Source organism: Corvus hawaiiensis, chromosome 12 (genome assembly GCF_020740725.1).
Source record: "Corvus hawaiiensis isolate bCorHaw1 chromosome 12, bCorHaw1.pri.cur, whole genome shotgun sequence".
In the NCBI taxonomy this organism is placed as follows: domain Eukaryota; kingdom Metazoa; phylum Chordata; class Aves; order Passeriformes; family Corvidae; genus Corvus; species Corvus hawaiiensis.
The window spans coordinates 6751093-6770897 of NC_063224.1; the positions used below are offsets into that span (position 1 = coordinate 6751093).

The following is a 19805-nucleotide window of genomic DNA, read 5'->3' on the forward strand; positions in this document are numbered from 1 at the left end:
GGACAATGCTCTGAGAGGCACAGGATGGGATTCTTGGGCTTGTCCTGTGCAGGGCCAGAAGTTGTACTTGATCCTGCCATAGGTGTGAGTATCTAATGTTATGTGGAGTGTGTGTGCTATGTAAAATGGATGAGATAATGTGTCCTGAGCTGACCTGGAAGTCACCACCTTCATTCAGATAGAAGAGCTGTGACTCTTTTCATGGCAGCTTGGGGCCTGTTTTGAAGCTGTCCTTCTGGAGCTGAGAACCTTCCTTTGTGCCTTTGTCACTAAGTTTGTATTGGGCAGAAAAAATCCAAAGTGCAGCTCCTTCTCTAGGAGAAGAAGGAAGCACAAAACATCTCTAGGTGATCCCAGTGAAGGAAGGAGGGTGCCGAGACTCCTGGGTGCGAAGGAGACATGCCCGCAGATTTGTGCGGAGATGTGAAAGGGGCCTCTCGTGGGCTGGCTACAGCCTGAAGCTGCCCTGCACAGGCACAGTGGGATGGTGACCACAGGAGCGCTCCTTTGGGCGAGGCAGATCCCAGCCGTGAAGCCTGGATTCTCCCGTGCAATCCCTGTGTGTTTAACGCAGATGTTGTGCAGTAGGGACCGGGGCCGGCCCGGGGGTCAGTGCCCCCCACGTGCTGCGGCTGCCCCGGCACAACCGGCGGGGCCGAGGGAGCAGCGCCGGGGGCGCTCCGGGCCGGGCCCGCCCCTCCCGGCGGAAGCGGCGGTTGCCGGGGAGCGGCGGGGCCGGGCCGGGCCCTCGGCTGCCGGCGGGCGGGCCCAGCCCAGCCCGGCCGGGAGCGCTTCTCCGCGGCCTCCCTCGGTGAGTCCTCTCGGGGCAGCCACACGGGCCCTGCCCGGCCCGGGGCCGCCCGCCGGGGCTCGGGAGCGGCGCGGGCCGGGGACGGCGGGGAGCCGGGCCGAGAAGCGCCGGGCCCGGGGCAGAGGCAGCGCCCGCGGGGGAAGGCTGTGGGCCCCTGGCACCCCGGGACTGCGCTGCTGGCAGCGCCTCCCGAACCTCTCTCCCCGGGCGAAGGGAGCCAGGAATGTCCCATCCCCCAGCGGTGTCCCATCCCCCGGCGGTGTCCGGTCCCCCGGCGGTGTCCGCTGTCTCTCGCCGCGGTGCCGGGTCTCCGCACGTGTTCCCAGGCAGGGCTGGTGTTGATCTCCCGTGCCAGCCCGGCCGGAGGAGTCGCGGGCTGCCACACAAGCTCCAGCCTCAGCACGGGGGCTCGTCCTTGCGTCCGAGAGGAATCCCACGCGTTGAGGTGGGGCCTCCGTGTCGTCATTTGCCCTTGCCCTCCAGAGAGAGGACTGGGCTGCAGCTCTGTAATATCCACATCAGTGTCTGCCCATCTTCCCCGGCCCTCGTTCAGCTCCTGCTCCAGCTGCTGCAGGACACGCGTCTGACTCCCTGGGCAGTCTGTCCAAGCTGGCTTTATTCCAAAAGGGCTGTTGGTAGACACCAGCTCCCAGAAATGCAAATGCCAGTATCACACCTGGCTGTACCTGCCCCTCTGTTTTCAGAGAGACAAAAGGAAAAATGAGTCTTTGAGACTGCCAGGTGGGGAAGAGCTGGTGAGACCTGGGGAAACCCGCCTGTGGAATAGTATTAAAAGGAGAATATTAATCTCTCCCATAGCAGTCAGCAAGGAGAAAGCTTACGCAGGGACAAAAACTACTGGGTAGTTTCACAGCACATTGACCTCTGGTTCTGACTCCCAGTTCTTCAGGAGGGATGGTCACAGATCCAGGAACCCCGCTGCTTCCGTGCAGCCCTCAGGCATGGAAGTTATCCTGATGTGACTTTCCATTTCAGCTAAAACTGTTGAGGAAGGAATCAAACATGCAAGACCAGCTGCACAGAGATTAGCCCTTTGATTTGCTGCAGATGACTTGCTCTGCTTATCACAGCTTATCACAGCCGTGGGATGTTTTTTCCCATGCTTTTTGCAGAGATTGGCTCATGAAGGCAAGAAGCTGGGCTGGCATCAGCTCTGTGTGTGGTAGCAGCTTCCTGGCCAGGGACCCAGGCACAGTGAAAATGTCATCTGTGAAGAAAAGGGAATGCTTCAAAGTCAGATGCAGTGGGTTCAAGGCTGTGAAATACACCTGCCTGAGGCTTGTCTGTTCCCATGTTTTGCAGTTACCTTAACTACAATGCCAAAAACAAGCCACAAAAGGAAGCTGTGGTTCTTACAGGCTCTGAAAGGGCTCAGTTTACCAGGGGAATAAGTAGCATTTTTACCACTTGGTCAGCTGCAGCAAAGGGCACAGAGTCGAGTTAATGGCCGTTAAACTTGCAGACACTCTGGGAGAGAGAGGGCTGGAACCTGCATCGCTTGACTCCTAGGCCAGCATAAAGCCATGGTTCTAGAGGAGAAGGGAGCAGCACGCTGGAGTGAATGAGCAGTGTTGAAGTTGTTGGGTTACTCCAGCAACTGTTCTGTGCCTCCTGTAGCTGTGCGGGGTGGCTGGGAGCTGTGACTCTTCCCCAGGGAGTCTGCAGGCTGGCAGGGTGGAGGAAGAGAGAGGAGTTGCACGCATATATCTGTTTACCTGAACTTTTTCAGCCTGGTTTGCAGAGTGTGGCTGCATCTCGCAGCCTGTGAATGCATAAATGGTGTGTGTCTGGTGGCAGCAGGTCGGGTACTGCGTTGTTGATGTTCAGCTTTCTGATGTGGTGGTAGAGAAGATGCTTTCCTGGGTGCAAGCAGTGATCAGGTCGCTGCCCAAGAGGGCTGACCCTGTTCCCTCATCCCTCTCCTCTGTGTTCATAAGTACATTCTCCTGCTGTGTTACCCCGGTGCTTGCTCCAGTGCTTCTCTGATCCCCCAGTGGAAGTAAAAGCCATGTCCCTTTTGGACAAGAGGTTACGTGGGCAGAAAACGAACCCAGTGAAAGAAGTGACTTGTTTGAGGCAGGGGTAGTGAGTGGCATTGACTCAGCAGCCCAGGACTGTTGGTGCTGCAAAGCTGTCCCAAGAAATGAAGCTGGTAGGAATGACAGCAGAGGAGGTCACACGTCCCCTCCTGGCAGGAGTGAGCCGTGAGGGTCTCTCACTCGTGTCCCCCAAATAGGCCCGTGGTCAGCAGGAGCAGAGCAGCAGCTTGGGAGGTCTGTACCAGTGGTTGGTAACTGAGGCTTGGCAGCTGCTTCCTGGGGCTGGGACACCGGTGCTGGGGGCTTGTGTCCCTCATAGGTCCCTACACAGGCAAGGTGCTCTCTATTGTAATGAGGTTGTCTGATCTTATAAGATCCCAAGCCAGAGGTGATGTGACTTGCAAATCAGGGAGTGGGTGTCATTTGCAAATTCCCTGCAGCAGGGCAGGGTGCAGTTGGGATGTGAAGGTATAAAATGAGCCTTCCATCCCTGCCTCCCATCAACTTGCCTTTCCTCCTTCAATCCCCCGCAGTAATTGTCTGCTCTGTTACAGGTCTTGATTTCAGCCTGTCATTTTGCGTGTAAATCACTGGGTTGAGACTCGAGTTCAGATCAAGATCAGATGTGCATTTCAAAGCCAGTAGCTGCTCTGGAGTGATCTCATGGTGAATGCTTTTTTTTTTTTTTTTTTCTTTTTTTTTTTTTTTTTGGTCTAGAATAAGAGATCCTGTTCTGGCTTAGTTGGATCCATTATGAGGAGATTAAATAATACCAAGCCAGCATCCTTTTATCTCTGGCTGAGAGTCTGTGCCTGCTTTTCAGAAATAGCTTTTCCAAAGCAGCTGGGTGCAGGCTGCACATGCATGCTGGTGTGCAGCAGTCAGCACTGCTTACATTGCCTCTGCCACTGTGTCCAGGAGATGAATAACAGCGTTTTGCTAATGGGTCTCATGTCAACAGGGGTGATTTAGCAAGAAAAAGACTGCAGTGCATTAGTTGCTAGGACTCAGACTCACTCAGCCTTGCCCTGATCGTTTATTGGTTTATAAATTAAACTGCAGATGCTGCGTCCCGTCAGTGCTGGCATGCCGAGGATCCTGAAAGGGGTTCTTCCCATCGAGTTGTCTCAGAAATGTTTAAATTACTGCCTCAGGAGTCAGGGAGAGCAGGTTGTAGCCCCAGCTCTTACAGAAGTGACTCCAGCCAAGCTGCCCTGGCGCCTGTCAAAATCATGGTGTGACTCTGGTGAGGCTCTTGTGGCATCTGCTGAGAGCTCACCAGCAGTCTGTGCCTGCTGGTGTGGCATCCTGCATCCTCATGTTCTGAGCAGGTTTGTTGTAGGCATAAAAATGCTATCCAGGAGATCTTGGTGGACAGTGCAGGGAAATTGATGCTGGCTGCTCCTGTCCCTTCCTGGTGGAAAGGTCTGTGCTTCTGTCGTGGGGAGGAGAGAGGCAACAGGGACCTGTGTGGGCCAGGGCAGGAACTTCTGGATCTGTGCTGCTTTGAAAAGTACTTCAGAAACGAAAACCATGTTATTCTAAGCGGGTAACTCTGTTCTCTCCAAAATCTGAGATACCATCTGGGCTCTTCCCCAGAAATCCAGTCTCTGCCCCTGCATGGTCCTGGAGTGAAATGTTTTGTCTTTTTGTAAAGTGTTTGTCCTTCTGAGGGTCAGCCCCACCCTGCTCAGGGGTGGTGCCAGCACAGGTGTGTTCTCAGGGAGGATATGGATGGCTGAGTGGTGCAGGGGCTTCAGCTTCTTCTGGACAGGTTGTGTTTGAACCACAGGAGACATTTAGAGGGAGCCCAAGGTGCAGGATAATTCAAATCTCAGGCTAAAACCTGTCAGATGATGGCCAGCCACCTTGTGTTTCCTGTTCACTCCTTCTGTGTCTGCATTAGATGTTTCCATATGGGAGGACAAAGCCAGGAAGGATTTTTTATACCGAAGGTACCAATATTACAGCAACTGTGGACATTTTCAGCACCAGTAAAAGCACTGATTAGACCCACAGTAGGGACAGGGCTGCTGGACCCCTTGTTTCACCTGCATGAAGTCCAATTTGGTTTCTATCTGCAGGACATCTCTGTAGCTGGGGGTGAGCTGTCAAATGAAAGTCAGAAATTCCCAGATATAGATATAGATATAAAATGTAGGTTTTCAGTGGCTCAGTGGGCCCTGTTCATTTCTGTTCTCAGTGGTGGTTGGTTTCTGTGGCAGAGGCAGAGCAACGTGTGGCAGGATGTGTGAAGGGCCATCCAGGATTTCTGGACCCATTCCTCCAGACCCAACACTCTTTCCAGAGTATTACAAACGTCCCTTCTCAGGTGAGTCCTTGATGCTTGTTACAGGTTTGGGGGTTTGTGCTTTGGCATGACACAGCTTGATGTCTTTATCCCTTGGCGTCCTCGACAGTCTCTATTCAGATTGATGAAGGTGCTTCTGATGGTGATCCTAAAGTGGTCTGTACAGCTGGTTGAAAGATGGGAAAGCATAAGGCTGAGGTGGAGAGTGGATCTTCACATTGTTTGTAGGCTGTGGATGCAGAAAACTGAGGTAAGATCATTTCCTGGCAAGGTTCTCCTTTTTCTGTCTCTACAGCTCGAGGGAGGCTGGAAGGAAATGCTCAGAAGCTGTGTTTAACTTTAACCTCTGGCCCCCTGGACCCAGTTCCCAACCCGTACCTCGCTTTGGGCAGTGCCCGCCAGGCCCAGCCAGCCCCCCGCATTCGCCCCAGCGGGAAGGACTTCCTGGAGAAGGGACAGAAAGGGACACTCAGCCTCTTACTGCAGCTTGAAGGGATCTCCCTTGACAGGGAGCTGCCAGTCAAGAGTAAGTACAGCCAAATCACTGCTGGCCTCAGCTGCCTTTGGGGCCAAGGATGAAGCTTTGGGGATTTGGGATGGATTCCCAGGATCTGATGCCTGAGGACAGCTTGAGCTTCACAGGGCTCGTCACCCCATCTCCAGCTTTTGGCCTGGCACTGGAGTCACCTGTGCTAGAACCTGTAATGTTTTGGCCTCCCTGGCTCCAGTTTCAGGTTTAGAATGGGAAGACGGACTTTAAAAAAGGTGCAAAAATTTGGACTTCTTTATAGTAAAACTTACATAGGAATCAAGTAAAACCTCGATGTATTGAGGATGTTTAACATGGCAAGTTCCTTGTTGGGGAAGCCAGGCGGGATTTGGGAAGAGTGTCTGTGTATGTAGATGTGAGAACATCCAAAAGATGTTCTTTTCTCCAGGAATGTCACCCAGAATACATTCAGAGGTCCAGGAAGGAGATAAGGCTGAGCACTGTGTGTCATTTTAATTTACTTCATGTGCTGGCACTGCCCTTAGCCTGGTGCCAGTGTGGTGAATGCCACAACTGCTGTGCCCAAGTAGGGTGGGGAACAGGTCTGGTTATGTCATCTGAGATATTCCCTGTCTTGGGGAGCCCAAGGAAGGGTAATTTTTGATTCTAAAATGAAACAGAAAAAAACCCTAATCCATAGTCTTGATTGTGTCCCCTTGAATATGGGACAATGGCTGACCCTGAAACCAGGAGCAATGCAAGCTCAAGGCTCTGCAGCTGCCATTAATCAGCCCTCTCCACTTCAGAAACACCATGGGAGCTGACATGGGAATTGACCTCACTCTTGAGAGGATGCTGGCATGGCTTGTCTGGCATAGTCCATACTGGAACAAGTGGAGAACAAGGGAGTCTGTGGACACAGCAGTGTGCAACAGACCTGTGCTGATGCTCCTCTGGCAGAAGAGTCGGTCTGGAAGTGTGCACCTAACAGGGGCAGGATGTAGAGATGGTCTAGTCTGCAGGAGAGGGGAGAGCTTGCTGGTTCTCTGGGCTGTTGGACCAGAAGGGATCTGTGGCTCTGGTGCCAGCACTCCGAGAGCCTGTGTCCTGTGGCAGTGTCTGGAAGGTGAAAGTGTGTCTCCCCTTGCTGAGCAGGGAAAGAGGCCAAGGACTACGAGAAGGAAAATGTGAGGCGGATAAAGGAGATTCAGAAGAAGTGCAAAGAGAAGGAGCGAGCCCAAGAGCACAGCCAGCCCAAGCCTGTGAAAGCTCTGTGGAAGTCCCAGAAATATGAAAATGTGGAGTCAAAGGTGAAGGCCAAACTGCAGGTTGGTATCTATGGAGGAGCTCTTGAACTCTCCAGGCTCGGGATGTGGCTCAGCCATGAGGGACGGTGGGATGGTGGAGACAGGGGAGTCCTGGAGCCTGCAGGATCTGGGGGCATCTCAGTGCTGAAGCACAATGGGCAGATGTGGCAGTGGGGCTGTGAGTGAGTGTATGCTTTGGGTCCAGAGAGTGATTGCTGCAGTAATCCCTGTCCTGTTTCCCCCTTGTAGCCATATTTCCTGCTGAGAGATGCTCCCATCTGGCTTTTCAGCTTCCCTGTGTTTGGGGCAGCGCTTCTCTGCGGTTTGTGCCAGAAGGCTGTGGCATTTTGTCCCACGGATTGTGGTTCTCAGGGATAGGTCTGCAGGCTGCGTTGAGCCTCAGTCCAACTGTTCCCAGCCTGTGGATACACAGTGGGCAGTGTGTATCCACACATTCTTCCCTGAGTAATTGTCCTGGTGAACAACCACTGCTCAGTGGGGGCACACAGACATCTCCAGGCACTCAGGGTTGAGGCCTCATAGATCAGCACAGCCTGTGAGCATGCTGAATTGGATCCTTTAAGTTCCTCCTCATCTCTGCATTGCTTCCCTTTCATCTGTGGCCAGCTTTTGATGCTAAAGTGACGTGTATTGATAACAACTGCAAAAATTGGCAAGATGATTCCCAAGCCAGTGGTTCCAACTGTTGTGTCCCTTCTTCCTGGTGTGTCACCAACCTCTTTGGTGTCTGTGACCCTTCCACACATGGGAGCAAACCCACAAATGCTTCAAGAACACAAGCCTACGCTCTTGTTTGACAAGTCCTCTGGGTTAGAGGAAGATTGAGCTCATTTCTTCCTTTGTTTTGGGGAAAGGGGGTGGTCTCTGCGCAGGCAGTTTCTGCGTGGTGCATTACTTGTGCTCTGTGTATTCCTCCAGCGAGGCCCTGGCAGTGACTCATGATGCTTTAACTGTTGCTGTGGCTCTCCTGGAGCTCAGGTGTTCTCTGTGAAGGATCTTCATCTTCTGTGGAGCTGCTACTGCTGCTCAGAGTTCCAGTTGATTCTGCTGGATCTTGGTGACTAATGCAGAGTTTCTTCTCTGTCACCTGTCCCTGAGGCTGTTACCTGTTGCAGTTGCCCTGGAAAGGGCTCTGGCAGTCCCAGTGCTGCTGTGGAGGGAGGTGGGGCAAGCTGTTCTCTGCACTCCTGAGGTCACAGACTCACTCAACTTTGAGCCAGCTGTGCTAGGTAAAGGCAATTCTCATTAACTTACCAGAGAGATCCAGATCTCCTGTTGAAACAAGACTGATCATCCTTAGAGCATGAACAGCCTGGGCAGTGCTGAGGGCACCCCATAGCCTGCTCCTCACACCCAGCCCAGCAATGTGGCTGCCCAGTCCCACCATCAGTCTGCAGCTCTGCCCAGCTGAACGGGCCAGGCAGGAAGGAATCTCCAGGGAGCTGCAGCTCAGCTGAGACCTTGGATATTTGTAAAGATCTGGGGGTGGCCCTGTTCAGTTCCCATCACTTCCAAGGGCAGAGCAGTGTCCTTGCTGCATTTATTGTAAGGTCACGCCCTTGCCACAGTGTCAACTTTCAGTTTTCAGGGTTTGTTTGCAACAAGACTGTCTGACATAGTCCCAGAGCACCTGCTAGACATCAAGTACTGTCACCTGGTGCCAGTGCTAACCACAGCCATTGAAGATGCCCCTCAGTGCTATTCCACCAGACTCCTTCACCCTCTGCTCCTTTTTCTTTCTAGAGTGATATAGCCACAGATCTGAGGTGCTGAGCAGAGCAGCACTTGAGAACAGCACCTCAGCAGGCAGCTTCGTGCCTCCCTGTTTGATCCAAATGTGTTTCTGCAGATTCCCCCACCATTTCTTAGCAATTCTTTACAAAGTTCAGATCCCAGGTCCAGATCTGTGGCTGACTACAGATTATCTTCCCCCAAGAACTTCTGCCATGACCTGGCAGAAGGTATGTGCTGTCGTGTGCCTGCTGGAAACCCGTGGCTGAGCTCGTGGTTGACCACCCAAACTTGGTTGGGAGGGTTTCTCTTTGCTCCAGCCTCCCTCCACTGGTGGATCTTTTCTTGCCTTTCCCCAGGAGACCTCCCCACCTCCAAATCCCGAGGCTGTGAATTTCCTGAGGGCATATTCTCGCTGTGGCTCTGGGATCAAGCCGTGCAGACCACTGTCCCCAAGGCCTGTCAGAGCAAAAGCAGGAGCAGGCACAGAGGCTCCAGAGGCACAGGGTGCTGAAACCAAGGTGAGTTACACACTACCTGCATCCATCCCAGGGACTTCTGGCACTCATCCATTGCTCCTGCTTTGAACCCTTCATGCCTTCTAAAGTGTTGGGTCAGGTGTGCTGCATGAGTAGGGAGATCTGTAAATACTGATCCTGGCTGAAGGGAAGGAACAGGGTCTTGGTCACTGGGGTGGTGAGATGGGTGTTCAGGGGTTGTTAATGCTACCTTCTGACTTCATCTTCACTCAAAGAGATCGTGAAGTTCCCTTTGAAAATTCCACCTCCTCATGCCAGCAATCTCAAATCTGCTCTTCCAAGGGCTTTGTGGGAGGTCTTGGAGATTTGAAGGCTGTTCCCACTGTAATCAAAGGATCTGTGGCTTCTGGATGTTAGATAAAAATTTGGGAAATGGGTGTGCTTTTTAGTAAGGAGAGTTAAATCAGCATGAGTAGTTAAACCTTTCAAGTAGTCTGTTTGGGAGGTCCTAAACAGCTCCATGACTCATGTCCTTTTCCCTTGGCAAGTGTGAGGTTGTCAGTTTGTTGGTTCCTAAATGCCATAAATGACTTAATTAAACAGGACATGATCTCCAAAGGAGGAAAACCAGGAAAACCTTAAATGCAAACACAGCCACCTTCTCCCCTGTTTTGTCCAGCAGAGGAGCTGTCGTGGAGGTGCTGTCTTTGGGGAGGTGGCCCAAGGATCAGCAAAGTTCCTGCTCTGCCAGGGGTTCTGGTGCATTTCCTGGCCTGGTGAGCGTCCAACCTGTTTTTCCTCTGCCCTCAAAATGCACCAGGAGGAGCCATGGGGACTATGTCAAGCCTGTTTATTTCTGTCCTTCTAGCTTTTAAGGCATGTGATCATCTTGGGGACCTTAAAGAGGTCAGGTTTAGGCTTGGCTTTTGGTGCCTGCCTTCCCAAACCACAGCCATAGCTCTTGCCTGTCTGTGGCTGCACACTGAGACAGGCTGTGCCGAGAGTCTGCCTGTCCTGCTGTCGTACAATTCAGTATCTTGTGTGGTGCCTCTTTCCTTTTTCCCTCGCGTGGGCAGTGGCAGCTGGCTGTGTGCATGCCCAGCCTGCCCCTGATGCCTCTCTCTCTCTTCTCCCAGATGCAGGTGGAGGGCAGGAGCATTGACTTCATCAGGCACAACGCCTGCGCTGCCAAGCGGGCCCCGCTGCGCCGCTCCCAGTCCCTGCAGGCGCTGGCCGAGCTGCTGCAGCAGAAGCACCGGGAGCAGGAGGAATACAACGCCAAGCAAAAGGGCCACGTCCCCCAGTAGTATGTGTGCCCCTCTCTGCTCCACGGGACTGTGACAGCCTTGATTGAAACCCCCAGCTTCTGCCCAGAGAGATGGGCTGGGCACAGAGGCGCGCTCGCCGTGTGCAGCGGTGCCATTTTCTGTCACCTGGGGAGTAAACGCTGGCCCTCCTGCTTTCTTGTCTTAACCAGCATCCCATGCCCAGTGTGACAGGCTCAGAGAGAGTTTTGTGTCCTCCTCCCTTGCTTGCTGTTGTACAGTGATGCTGATAGGGGGAAGCTCTGTGTACCTTGAGAAATGTGCTCCTGCCCCTTTGTAAGCTTTGTTCCACGTGATGTAGCTTTGGCATTGAAAGATCTGGTATTGGAGAGGCAGACATCTCTCAGCTCTGCCTCACAAGTGTTCATCCTGCCTTGGGCCTGGGTTCTGAGGAACATCCAGCTAGTGCCGTGCATTTTGGGGTTCTGCATGGAAAACATGGTTCCTGGTGACCCTATCCTAGGAATGACCATGGTGCCAGTCCTTTGGCTGTGCTGTCCTCTGCCAGCATCCCTGGCCATGAGCTGCTCTGTTCATTCTGCCACTGGCCCACAGAAAGTTTGGCGAGGACTCAGTGAGCCAGAAACGAGGAGCAGCAGCCCTTGTCTCCAAGGAACACGTGTTGGCCTGAGTACATCTCTCCCAGCAGCCCTTTGGTGCATGTGGAGCATATTTGCTGGTCCACGCATGTGGGTTAGACCCGGTGTGTCCCCCACCACAAGGGTGTGTGCCAGCACGTGGGGCCCTGTGGTTCAGCCAGCGACACAGAGCCTGGCAGGGTTTGAAGGGCACATTCCTGGCCTCTGCCTGCGCCCCTGGGCCACCCCTCCTGCCAGATGTGCTGACAGCTGCTCTCCTTTGCCTCACAGCCTGCTGGAGAGGAAGGAGCTGTGGCGCAAGCAGATGGAGGAGCGACTGCGAAACCTGCCAGACCCCGACACGCCGCCCGGTCACACCATGATGCCAGAGAGCCAGCGGCTGGAGACCCTCAGCAATCTGAAGCAGAGTAAGAGCAAAAGGAACTGGGATTCCAGCTCAGAAAAACAGGCAATCCTAGACAGGATAAGGGAGAAGAGACACAGGGACACAGATTCCTGCCACTTGGAGAGGTGCCTGGATTAAGGCATGTGTAGGCAGGGTGTGAGCTGTGTGCATGGAAAGAGCAATCAATCAATCAGTGTCCTGCAGGTTGCAGGACTGGCTCTCTGCAGCAGTCTTGTCCAGTGGACCTGATGTTAGGGTTGCTATTGCTCCTAAAATGTTCGAAGTATTTTGGTTGGAAGGGACCTTCAGAGGTCTCTAGTCCAATCCTTGGTTCTCAAAGCTGGAGCAAGTCCCTCAAGTCCTCCTCCAGCTGAGCTTTAAATAGAGGGATTCTAGGTCCTTGTTCTGCTCCTGCCATCATGTTCATGGTCATAACATTAGAAAAAGGATGGATTTTTTTGCTCTCCAACTTACACAACTTTTTTTTTTCTCTTTCACAGGCCAGGAGCAGCTGATAAAGGATCTGGTTCTGCTGCCGATGCGTGGAGACAGCCTCAAGATGCAGAAGAGGCGGGTAGAGCTCGAGAGGAAGCTCTCCCAGATAGAAGAGGCAATCAAAATTTTCTCAAGGCCCAAGGTTTTCATCAAGTTGGACTCCTGAGCTGGTGGGGCCAGGTGTGCTGTGCTGCTCTGCCTGAACATCCTTTATTGCTGGGCAAGAATGGACATCACTTTGGGAGGGAAGGAGAGGAAGCCAAGTTCCATACCCTGGGCCCATGCAGGTGCTGATACAGTGTCCAATATGCAGCTGGCATCTCTTGCTGACCTTTCAGTGCTGTGTCTTGACCACAGAAAAGAGAGGGAGATGCCTTAGTAAAGGCCCTGCTCAATGGTCTGGAGAACAGTTGTCTCTGCTGCTTGACTTCTCACAGATCAGCTCTCTACTCCAGATCCGTGGCATCACCTCTTACTTTCCCTTTTTTTCCTACTTCTAGAAATTGGTAGAAGGTTTCTTGTGCTGCTTCCTGTAGTGTTCCTTGTCACCCTCTTTCTCCTGAGCTGGACCATGGCCATGGCTCATCCTGAGCACCTCAGGGGACAGCTTGGGGACAAGGAAGAGGCACAGAGCTTCAGTGTTTTCTGCCCAGGGAAGGGCTGGGCTGTCAGGAGGATCTGGTGGGGTGTCTGGAGAAGCCTTTGTTGTCTGTGGGGCAGGAGATACTCCAATAAATCATCATTTCCATCCTGCAGTGTGTGTGCAGCTCCCAGGGGACCCAGCAGGGCCTGAGGAGTGGTGTGGGCAGCAGCAACCAGCAGCACTGGCACAGTGCAGGCAGGGGATGAGCCGTGGGTTTCAGAGGGCTGGGTGCTGGGACGTGGTGGTGGACATGGAGTGGAGACTGTGCAAAATCCTGACAGATCTCCATCCACAGGCTGGCAGCACAGAGCTGGGCAGGTGCCATCGTGGAGGTGAGCTCACTGCTGCCTTACCTGCAGATGCCATGCAGGAACCTGCACAGACCTTTGCAGGGATCCTGCTGCATGAAGCAAAGGAAAATTTAAGGTGTAAGGGATTGCTGGAGGGCTTGGTGCATCTCCTGCTCAGCAGAGGTGTGATGCCACAGCTTGGAGCCATATCCAGCTGAATTAAGAGAATTTCCAGGGATGAGGTTGCCTCCATCACCTTGCTGGGGCTCTGTCTCCAGACAGTGCCAGCCTCAGGGGGAACACTTTTTCCCCTGAAATCCCATCACGTTTTCCCATGTTGCAGCCTGTGCTGTTGCTCTGTCTCCTTTTGCTACAGGGTGGGGATACTGTGCACAGATCCCTCAAGCAGCTGCCTTATTTATTGCAGGGGTTGCTCCATCCTGGGCAGGATTTTGCGAGGTGGGGATATTGTGGAGTCTTCCAGCCCTGCCTGTGTCACCTGGCACACTGCAGTGCCCTGGGATGTCAGGGCTGATGCCACTGCCAAGGGCTGGGAAATACTTTGGCACTTGAGGGCTGGAGGAGGTGAGATGCCAACTGGAAAATCACCCCATGTGCCCCTGGGGCCACCTCAGGGCAAACCCCACAGCCAGGCTGAGCCGGCTGGATGAGAGGGACTGGGGGCCATGGGCACAGCCCCTGGGCACCTCCCAGCCCAAAACAAGCCTGGGCTAACCAGCCCTGCTGCCAGATCTGCTCTCTGGTCTGTCTGGGCCAGAGAGTGTGCCCTGAGTGTGCCCTGAGTGCCCTCAGCCCTTGCTGCATTCCCTGCCTGCCCTGGCCTGGCTGAGGCTGTGAATGGAGAGTTGGTGCTGACTTTTCAGACCCTGAGAGCTGCAGGTCTTCCTCCTTGCCAGTCCCACCACAAGCCCTTGGCAGCAGTGAGTGCCACCATCAGCTTGGCACTTTGGGAGAGGAACTGAGGGTGCTGGGAGCCCCAGCAGAGCAACAGGGGCAGGTATGCACTGCCCCCTGCCCTGAGCTTGGGGCTGAAGAAGGAGGATGGGGCTGCACTATCCCCAGCAGCACTTGCAGGGCTGAGTGACAGCCAAGGTGCTGCTGCCAGACCAGGTGTCCCCTGCATTAGTGAGGGCACTGCAGCAGGGACAAGGTGGGAATGGAGAGGCCAAGCAAGGCTCATTGCATCAGGCCAGATGGCTGCCCGAAGCAGCCTGGACATGTGCCATGGGACAGGCATGATGGGTCTCGATGGGTCACCCAGCAGAGCAGCAAAGCCACAAGCTGTGCCAAGGTCAAGGCCACCACTTCCAGGCACTGCCTTACGTGCACAGGGCTGGGGTACCCACCCGCTGTCCCCCTCCTCCCTGCAGTGACACGAACCAGGGACAAGCACGGTGCTATCTAGAAAAAGTTTTACTGTCCATTGCAATATATTAATGATGCATATTTCAATAAAACAATTAAAAACTCCCTCTTGCTTGGAAGGGGAGGCAAGGGGGCTCAGAAGGGCAGTGCCCGGCTCGAGTGGGTGCCACAGTGGGGCTCCCGGGGACGCGGGGGGTGGGAGAGGGCAGTGGGCAGCGCCTCTCCACCCCTGCCCGCTGGCCGCATCATCACCCCGGTGTCCACATCCAGCCTGGATGAGCAGAAACCCGGCCGGCCACCGAGCGGCACAGGCCCCTGCAGCTATAGGGTGAGGAGGGTGCCATCCTCCCGTCCACTGCCCCTGCCAGGGCTGCCGTCGTGGCTGCCGAGGGACTGCAGGGAGCCCCGCGAGCTGTGCGGGGACAGGCTCCGCTGGAGGGGTCCGTCCGCGGGGCCCCCGTTGGGGCAGCCCCCAGGGATGTAGTGGGACGCGCTGTCGCTCTCGATGACCAGGTCGCCCTCCTCGTCGCTCTCGGCCGTGCTGTAATTGCTCAGGTACTGCGAGGCCGGGCTGGGGGTCTGCTGGCTGGGGGTGCTGTCCGTGGACATGCCGGAGCTGCCCGAGGCCTTGCTGCTGCGGATGACGTTGTTGCGCTGGTTGGCCGGCTTGACAGTGATGATGAGGTTGTGGCTGTTGGCCACCATCATGTCCGTCACTTGGTCCAGAGACTTGCCAGCCACATCGATGCCATTCACCTCCAGGATCTCGTCGCTCACTGCCAGCAGCCCCGTGCTCTCGGCCAGGCCACCCTTCACCAGGCGGGAGATGAAGATGCCGGGCACCTTCTCGACGCCCTGCGGGGCCACGCGCACGCTGACGCCGTCGCGGATGTAGAAGCCCAGCGGTTTGTCGGAGCCGTGCTTGTGGAGCCGCACGCGCCGGTGGGTCTCGGGCAGGATGTCCACGTCGATGATGGAGGAGATCTGGCGGAAGTCCTGGGGCATCCCGATGAGGAGGTGAGGCTTGGCCCGGTAGTGTGCTGGGCGCAGCAGCCCCTTCTTCTTCCGCTGCAAGGAGTTGGAGGCGAAGACGCTGGCATCAGACTCTGCTGTAGGGAGCAAGGGAGGACACAGGTCAGGCACCGCAGCTGCTGGGGACACGAACGTGTGCCCTTGGCCCCAGGTGCTGGCGCAGCGGTCAGGAGAAGGGCCCAGCTCACAGGTCTCACTGGCTTTTCCTCCCCAGATCATCAGCCTGGCTTTCTCTGCAGCCTGTCTCTGCTGGGGCCCGTCTCCTGGGATTACCCAGCGTACACAGGCCAGGATTAGTGGGATCGAGGCAGTGATTCAGCCTTAATCACACTTTAAGCCAAACTCTGCAGTTTAACACTAGAGCTGCCAGCCCTGATGGTGTGGGAGCTGCAGCCATGCCCCAGTTTGGGTTTGGGGAGAGAGGACCCCCCCCATGAGTGTGCTGTGGTGGCAGCCAACTCCCTTAGCGTGAGTCCAATCCCAGGAGACAGCACCAGAGTTCCCTGCCCCACTAGAGCAGGGCTATCACTGGCATGGGTTAGTGATAGCCACCACTGTGTCCTGAAGAACTCTGCCACCCCCAGGAACAGAGACTCCCCACCTCCTGGAAATCCATCCCAGGGCTGCAGCATCCTCAGGGCCCCTGAATATCCCAGACTGTGATTTGTGCCAGTGTCTCTCATTCCACTATCAGGTACCTTCACGAAGGGTTTGACTCTCTCCTTCTGAACCGTGCCCTGGGGCTGCTCTGTCAGGCCCAGCTCCAACCCATCATGTGTGGCCTCATCCACCAGGTGCTGCGGAGTATCCCCTGCTTCCTCTCTGGTTTCTCTCCATGTCTTTCCATTGGGGAGCCCAGATCTGGATGCTCCATGGTCAGCACATTCCCCACAGTGTCCCCCACCAGCATCTGGACCCTGCTCCAGCTGCAGGACTGCTGGGGATCCCCCAGGCCCAGGAGACATGGGATTTCTCCCTAGCCAAGCCAGCCTGACAGGGCTCCTGGCTTATAAATATCTCCCTGCACACACAGCCTTGGCATATTTTTAGCTCGGGGAAGGGCGGCGGAGGCTTTCCCACAGCTATTTCAGCACACAGCTCCTCTCCAAGGGGCGCAGAGTGGCTGGGCCAGGCAGGTGCAGCACACCAAGGATGAGACCGACAGTAGTGCTGGCAATGTCCCACACTTTCCCCTGCCCCTCCCATGAGCCTTGGCCCAAGGAGGGGCAGTGCTGTTGTCCCAGCCAGGCTGCCCCACAGGGATGGCTTCACCCAACGGGGTGATGGCACAGAGGAGAGCCCAGCTGCAGCCTTTGCTTTTTGCCCCACTGTGGCAGGACTGGCTGCTGCGGAGCCCGCTGATGGGAGCACACCCGTGTGTGTGCACAGCTCCCTGCAGCCGGCGGTCTGAGAGGCTCTGCAGCCACATTCCTCAGCGACCCAGACCGGTTCAACGACAGCCCAGCCTTGGGATGACCTGGATCCATTTTAAATTAGCTGTGAATCACCCAGGACTTGCTCCTGGCCTCTCTGCACACCTCCCTGTGGTGCTGCCGGCCCCTCGGCCCCTCTCCTGCGGGCACAGCCAGGTGCTGGGGCTCCCTGGTGCTGCCTGCTCGCCTACCTTATCAGGCTGCCCATGGAGCACGCAGAGCCTGCTCGCTCTCCACATTGTGCTGTCTTGGCACAGTCAGCCGTGGGCCCTCACAGGCTTTTCCAGCAGCAGACAGGGTGGATCTTGGGAGCAGGAGCGGTGCTCCCACAGCAGCCCAGGCACACCCACCCCTGCACCAGCACTCCATGTCACAGCCTGGGTCCAAGGAACAGGGGATGGTTTGGTGCTGGCAGCAACAGCCCCTGAGCACACCACGGGCTCCAGCAGCCTGGATCACTGCTGCCAGCCCCTACACCATGTGGCCACAGAGGAAACACATGTCCAGGGCATCCCACACCACCCTGATGCAAAAGCCCAGGAAAACTGGCACAGCAGCCAGGGCTGGCCACCAGCATCACCCCTCACCCAGAGACTTCATACCACTAACATGAGCTGGAAACACAGACTCGCTCTGGATGCTGTGCTGGGAAAACTGTGGCTCTGGGTCAGACTCTGGCTCTGTGAACTGCTGACTGATGATGCTATGAAAGAGAAAATCTCGGTGCTACTAAACTGAGTGGAAGGGGATGGGCTTGTTTTCCCTGCAAACAGGAGAAATACTCTGAGTATTTGTCACTTGGAGGCTTTCATCCTCGCCGAGACGCTGCTCTCAGGATGTTATCAGGTGCAAGGAAGTGGTTCCCTGGGAATATGACACTAAGGTCAGGGCAAGCCCCTGATCTGCCAGGGAGGCACCAAGCCTCTTCCCAATATCAAAAATCCAGTGGCACCCAGCACCCTGAGAGCTCTGCCAAAATGATGGCTATTGCCTCCTCAGGGCAGGGAGCCTGATGAGGTTGCTGGCGCAGCGCTCACGGGAGTAACACGGGTGTTATCTGGGAGCCCACGCAAGCTTGGCTGGAAAACACAACTTCAAAGGGGTGAATTTCAAGGATCTGCCTTTGCTCACCAGGTCGCACGAGTCTGGGCTGGGGCAGGTGCCCTCGGCTGCCAGGGAGAGCCTGTGTGGGTGCCACAGCCCTGGCAGGGTTCTGGGAGCCTTCCAGTGCCACCATCTCCACATCCATCCACCAAAGCAGTGGCTGGAGGGTATGTGACCAGCCATGCCCCTGCTGGCACAGTCCAAAGGTGGAACCAGAAGTACTGCGGGATGTGGCTCATCTCTCTTGATAGGAGGACAGATCCGGTGCCCTGCTTACCCTTCTTCTGGATGATGACCCTGAGGAGGGGGTTGGCAGAGGACAGGGCTTTGTGGTAGTTGTCGTCATTGTTGATGGGCAGGAGGTCGCCGTGGATGTCCGTGTAGCCCAGGAGCACGTCCACCCGTGGGATCTGGTGCACTGTCTGCAGCAGCTGGTAGAAGTCCTGGAAGCTGCCGGCTCCGGAGCGCTTCATGGCAAAGCGGCGAAATTCAGCGTCGAACTGCAGAGGAGGACGAGGAAGAGGAGGAAGAGGGGGACTCTGGGCAGGGCTGGCTCCGGCCGGCAGGACCGATGCAGGCAGGGCACCACAGAGAGCTGCCCCAGGGCAGGCAGAGCCTTGATGCTGCCGGCTCCGGAGCCCGGCCGCACCAAGGCAGCAGTGCCAGTCAGGAAGAGCCCGTCCCAAAAACAAAGTAAAAGGAGCGAAGCCGTTTTCCTGCCCAAACACTGAAGTGATGGGGCAGAGAGATGGCCCCGCGGCAGAGGAAGGACCCTGTGGCCGTACCACCAGCCGTGGCAGACTCCGTGCTGCCGGGAGGCCCTTCCCTGCGACACGGGCGCTGCCGTAGCACCGGGTGAGCAACAGTGCTAATTAATGCCTCCTTCCGTCACGACGAAGGGGAAGCCAATTAAGAACAGGCTGAGGAACACTGCGAGGATCGGGCTGCCCGCGGGGGTCACACCCCAGCTGTCGGGGTAGGCGGTGGCCACCACGTCCTGGGAAAGGGGGCACCCTGCACCCTGCCGGGGGTCCCGAGCAGGCAATGGCACAGCTGGGCGAGTGCACATCTGCATAAGGGTGCAGAAAGGAAGTGCACACATCTGGGTGAGCACAGGGATGGCTGGGTAGGCACAGGTGGATAATGGTGCATAGCTGGGTGAGTGCACACATCTGGACAAGGGTGTGCCAGGTGAGCATATATCTGGGTAAGCAGACACGTCTGGGGGAGATCACATCTGGGCGAGCGCACAGTCATGCAGGTGTGCACATCTGGATGCACGACAGGGGCTCGTCCCTTGCTGGGGGTGCACATCTGGGTGATGGCATAGCCGGGGATGCGCATGCCTTGGCGAGCACGCACATCTGGATGAGTAGACATCTGGGCGAGGTGTGTCCCCGGGGTGATCGCACACCCAGCACACCCGCACCGGCGGGGCCACCCCGCACACCGGGGCTGCGGGAACGGCGCACCGGCGCCCTGCGCATCTGGCGAGCGCTCCGCTGCGGCGTTCCCACGGCCGCGCCGAGCGAGCCCGCAGCCCGGCAGAGCCCACGGTGGCGGGACGCCGCGGCCGCCGGGCCGGGCTGGGCTCGGGGAGGCTCCGGGCAGCGCCGCCGCAGCACAGGGGAGCGGAGAGCCCGCACGGCCTGGCTCCCGCGCCGCTCCCCGGTGCGCGGTGCCACCCCACGTGTGCTGCCCGACGCGGGGGCGACGCGCTCGGTCGTGACCCGGCGGAACCGGCACCGGCATCGGCATCAGCATCACCGGCCCTGTCCCCGGCGGGCGCTTACCTTGCTCTTGACCTCGATGACGGGCTCGGCGGAGCGCGCCGGCGTGCGGTGGTGCTTGGCCATGGTGCGGGCCGGGCCGGGCCGCGGGGCCGCACCGCCACCGCCGCTCC

General features: G+C 56.3%; 2 protein-coding genes across 6 annotated transcripts; one reads left to right on the forward strand and one right to left on the reverse strand.

The window, feature by feature from the left end:
• The first annotated feature begins 724 nt into the window (after window positions 1–724).
• ENKD1 (enkurin domain containing 1) lies at window positions 725–12762 on the forward strand. 4 transcript variants are annotated; one of them, XM_048316800.1, is made up of 9 exons: window positions 725–811; window positions 3426–3537; window positions 5075–5203; window positions 5478–5708; window positions 6828–7000; window positions 9091–9252; window positions 10347–10516; window positions 11405–11541; window positions 12020–12762. In XM_048316800.1, the coding sequence occupies exons 3-9, from the start codon at window positions 5119–5121 to the stop codon at window positions 12178–12180; spliced, it is 1119 nt and encodes a 372-aa protein (XP_048172757.1). In that variant the 5' UTR covers window positions 725–811; window positions 3426–3537; window positions 5075–5118; the 3' UTR covers window positions 12181–12762. The 4 variants fall into 4 exon arrangements, with proteins under 4 accessions (XP_048172757.1, XP_048172760.1, XP_048172758.1 ...); XM_048316803.1 differs by having other exon boundaries at window positions 5097–5203; XM_048316801.1 differs by lacking the exon at window positions 3426–3537 and having other exon boundaries at window positions 733–811.
• A 1601-nt stretch (window positions 12763–14363) lies between these two features.
• Window positions 14364–19805, reverse strand: PARD6A (par-6 family cell polarity regulator alpha). 2 transcript variants are annotated; one of them, XM_048316805.1, is made up of 3 exons: window positions 19696–19805; window positions 18180–18402; window positions 14364–15439 (listed from the first exon to the last, which is right to left on the reverse strand). In XM_048316805.1, the coding sequence occupies exons 1-3, from the start codon at window positions 19756–19758 to the stop codon at window positions 14655–14657; spliced, it is 1071 nt and encodes a 356-aa protein (XP_048172762.1). In that variant the 5' UTR covers window positions 19759–19805; the 3' UTR covers window positions 14364–14654. The 2 variants fall into 2 exon arrangements, with proteins under 2 accessions (XP_048172762.1, XP_048172761.1); XM_048316804.1 differs by having other exon boundaries at window positions 14364–15442; window positions 19696–19803.

Excerpts from the sequence above, each read along its gene's own strand:
- ENKD1 (XM_048316800.1), top strand. The coding sequence starts at position 5,119 with ATGTGTGAAGGGCCATCCAGGATTTCTGGACCCATTCCTCCAGACCCA. Across the intron at positions 5,709-6,827 it reads CAGGGAGCTGCCAGTCAAGA|GGAAAGAGGCCAAGGACTAC; the intron begins GTAAGTACAGCC and ends CTTGCTGAGCAG. Across the intron at positions 10,517-11,404 it reads AAGGGCCACGTCCCCCAGTA|CCTGCTGGAGAGGAAGGAGC; the intron begins GTATGTGTGCCC and ends TTTGCCTCACAG.
- PARD6A (XM_048316804.1), bottom strand. The coding sequence starts at position 19,758 with ATGGCCAAGCACCACCGCACGCCGGCGCGCTCCGCCGAGCCCGTCATC. Across the intron at positions 18,403-19,695 it reads TCATCGAGGTCAAGAGCAAG|TTCGACGCTGAATTTCGCCG; the intron begins GTAAGCGCCCGC and ends CCTCCTCTGCAG. Across the intron at positions 15,443-18,179 it reads GGTCATCATCCAGAAGAAGG|CAGAGTCTGATGCCAGCGTC; the intron begins GTAAGCAGGGCA and ends TGCTCCCTACAG.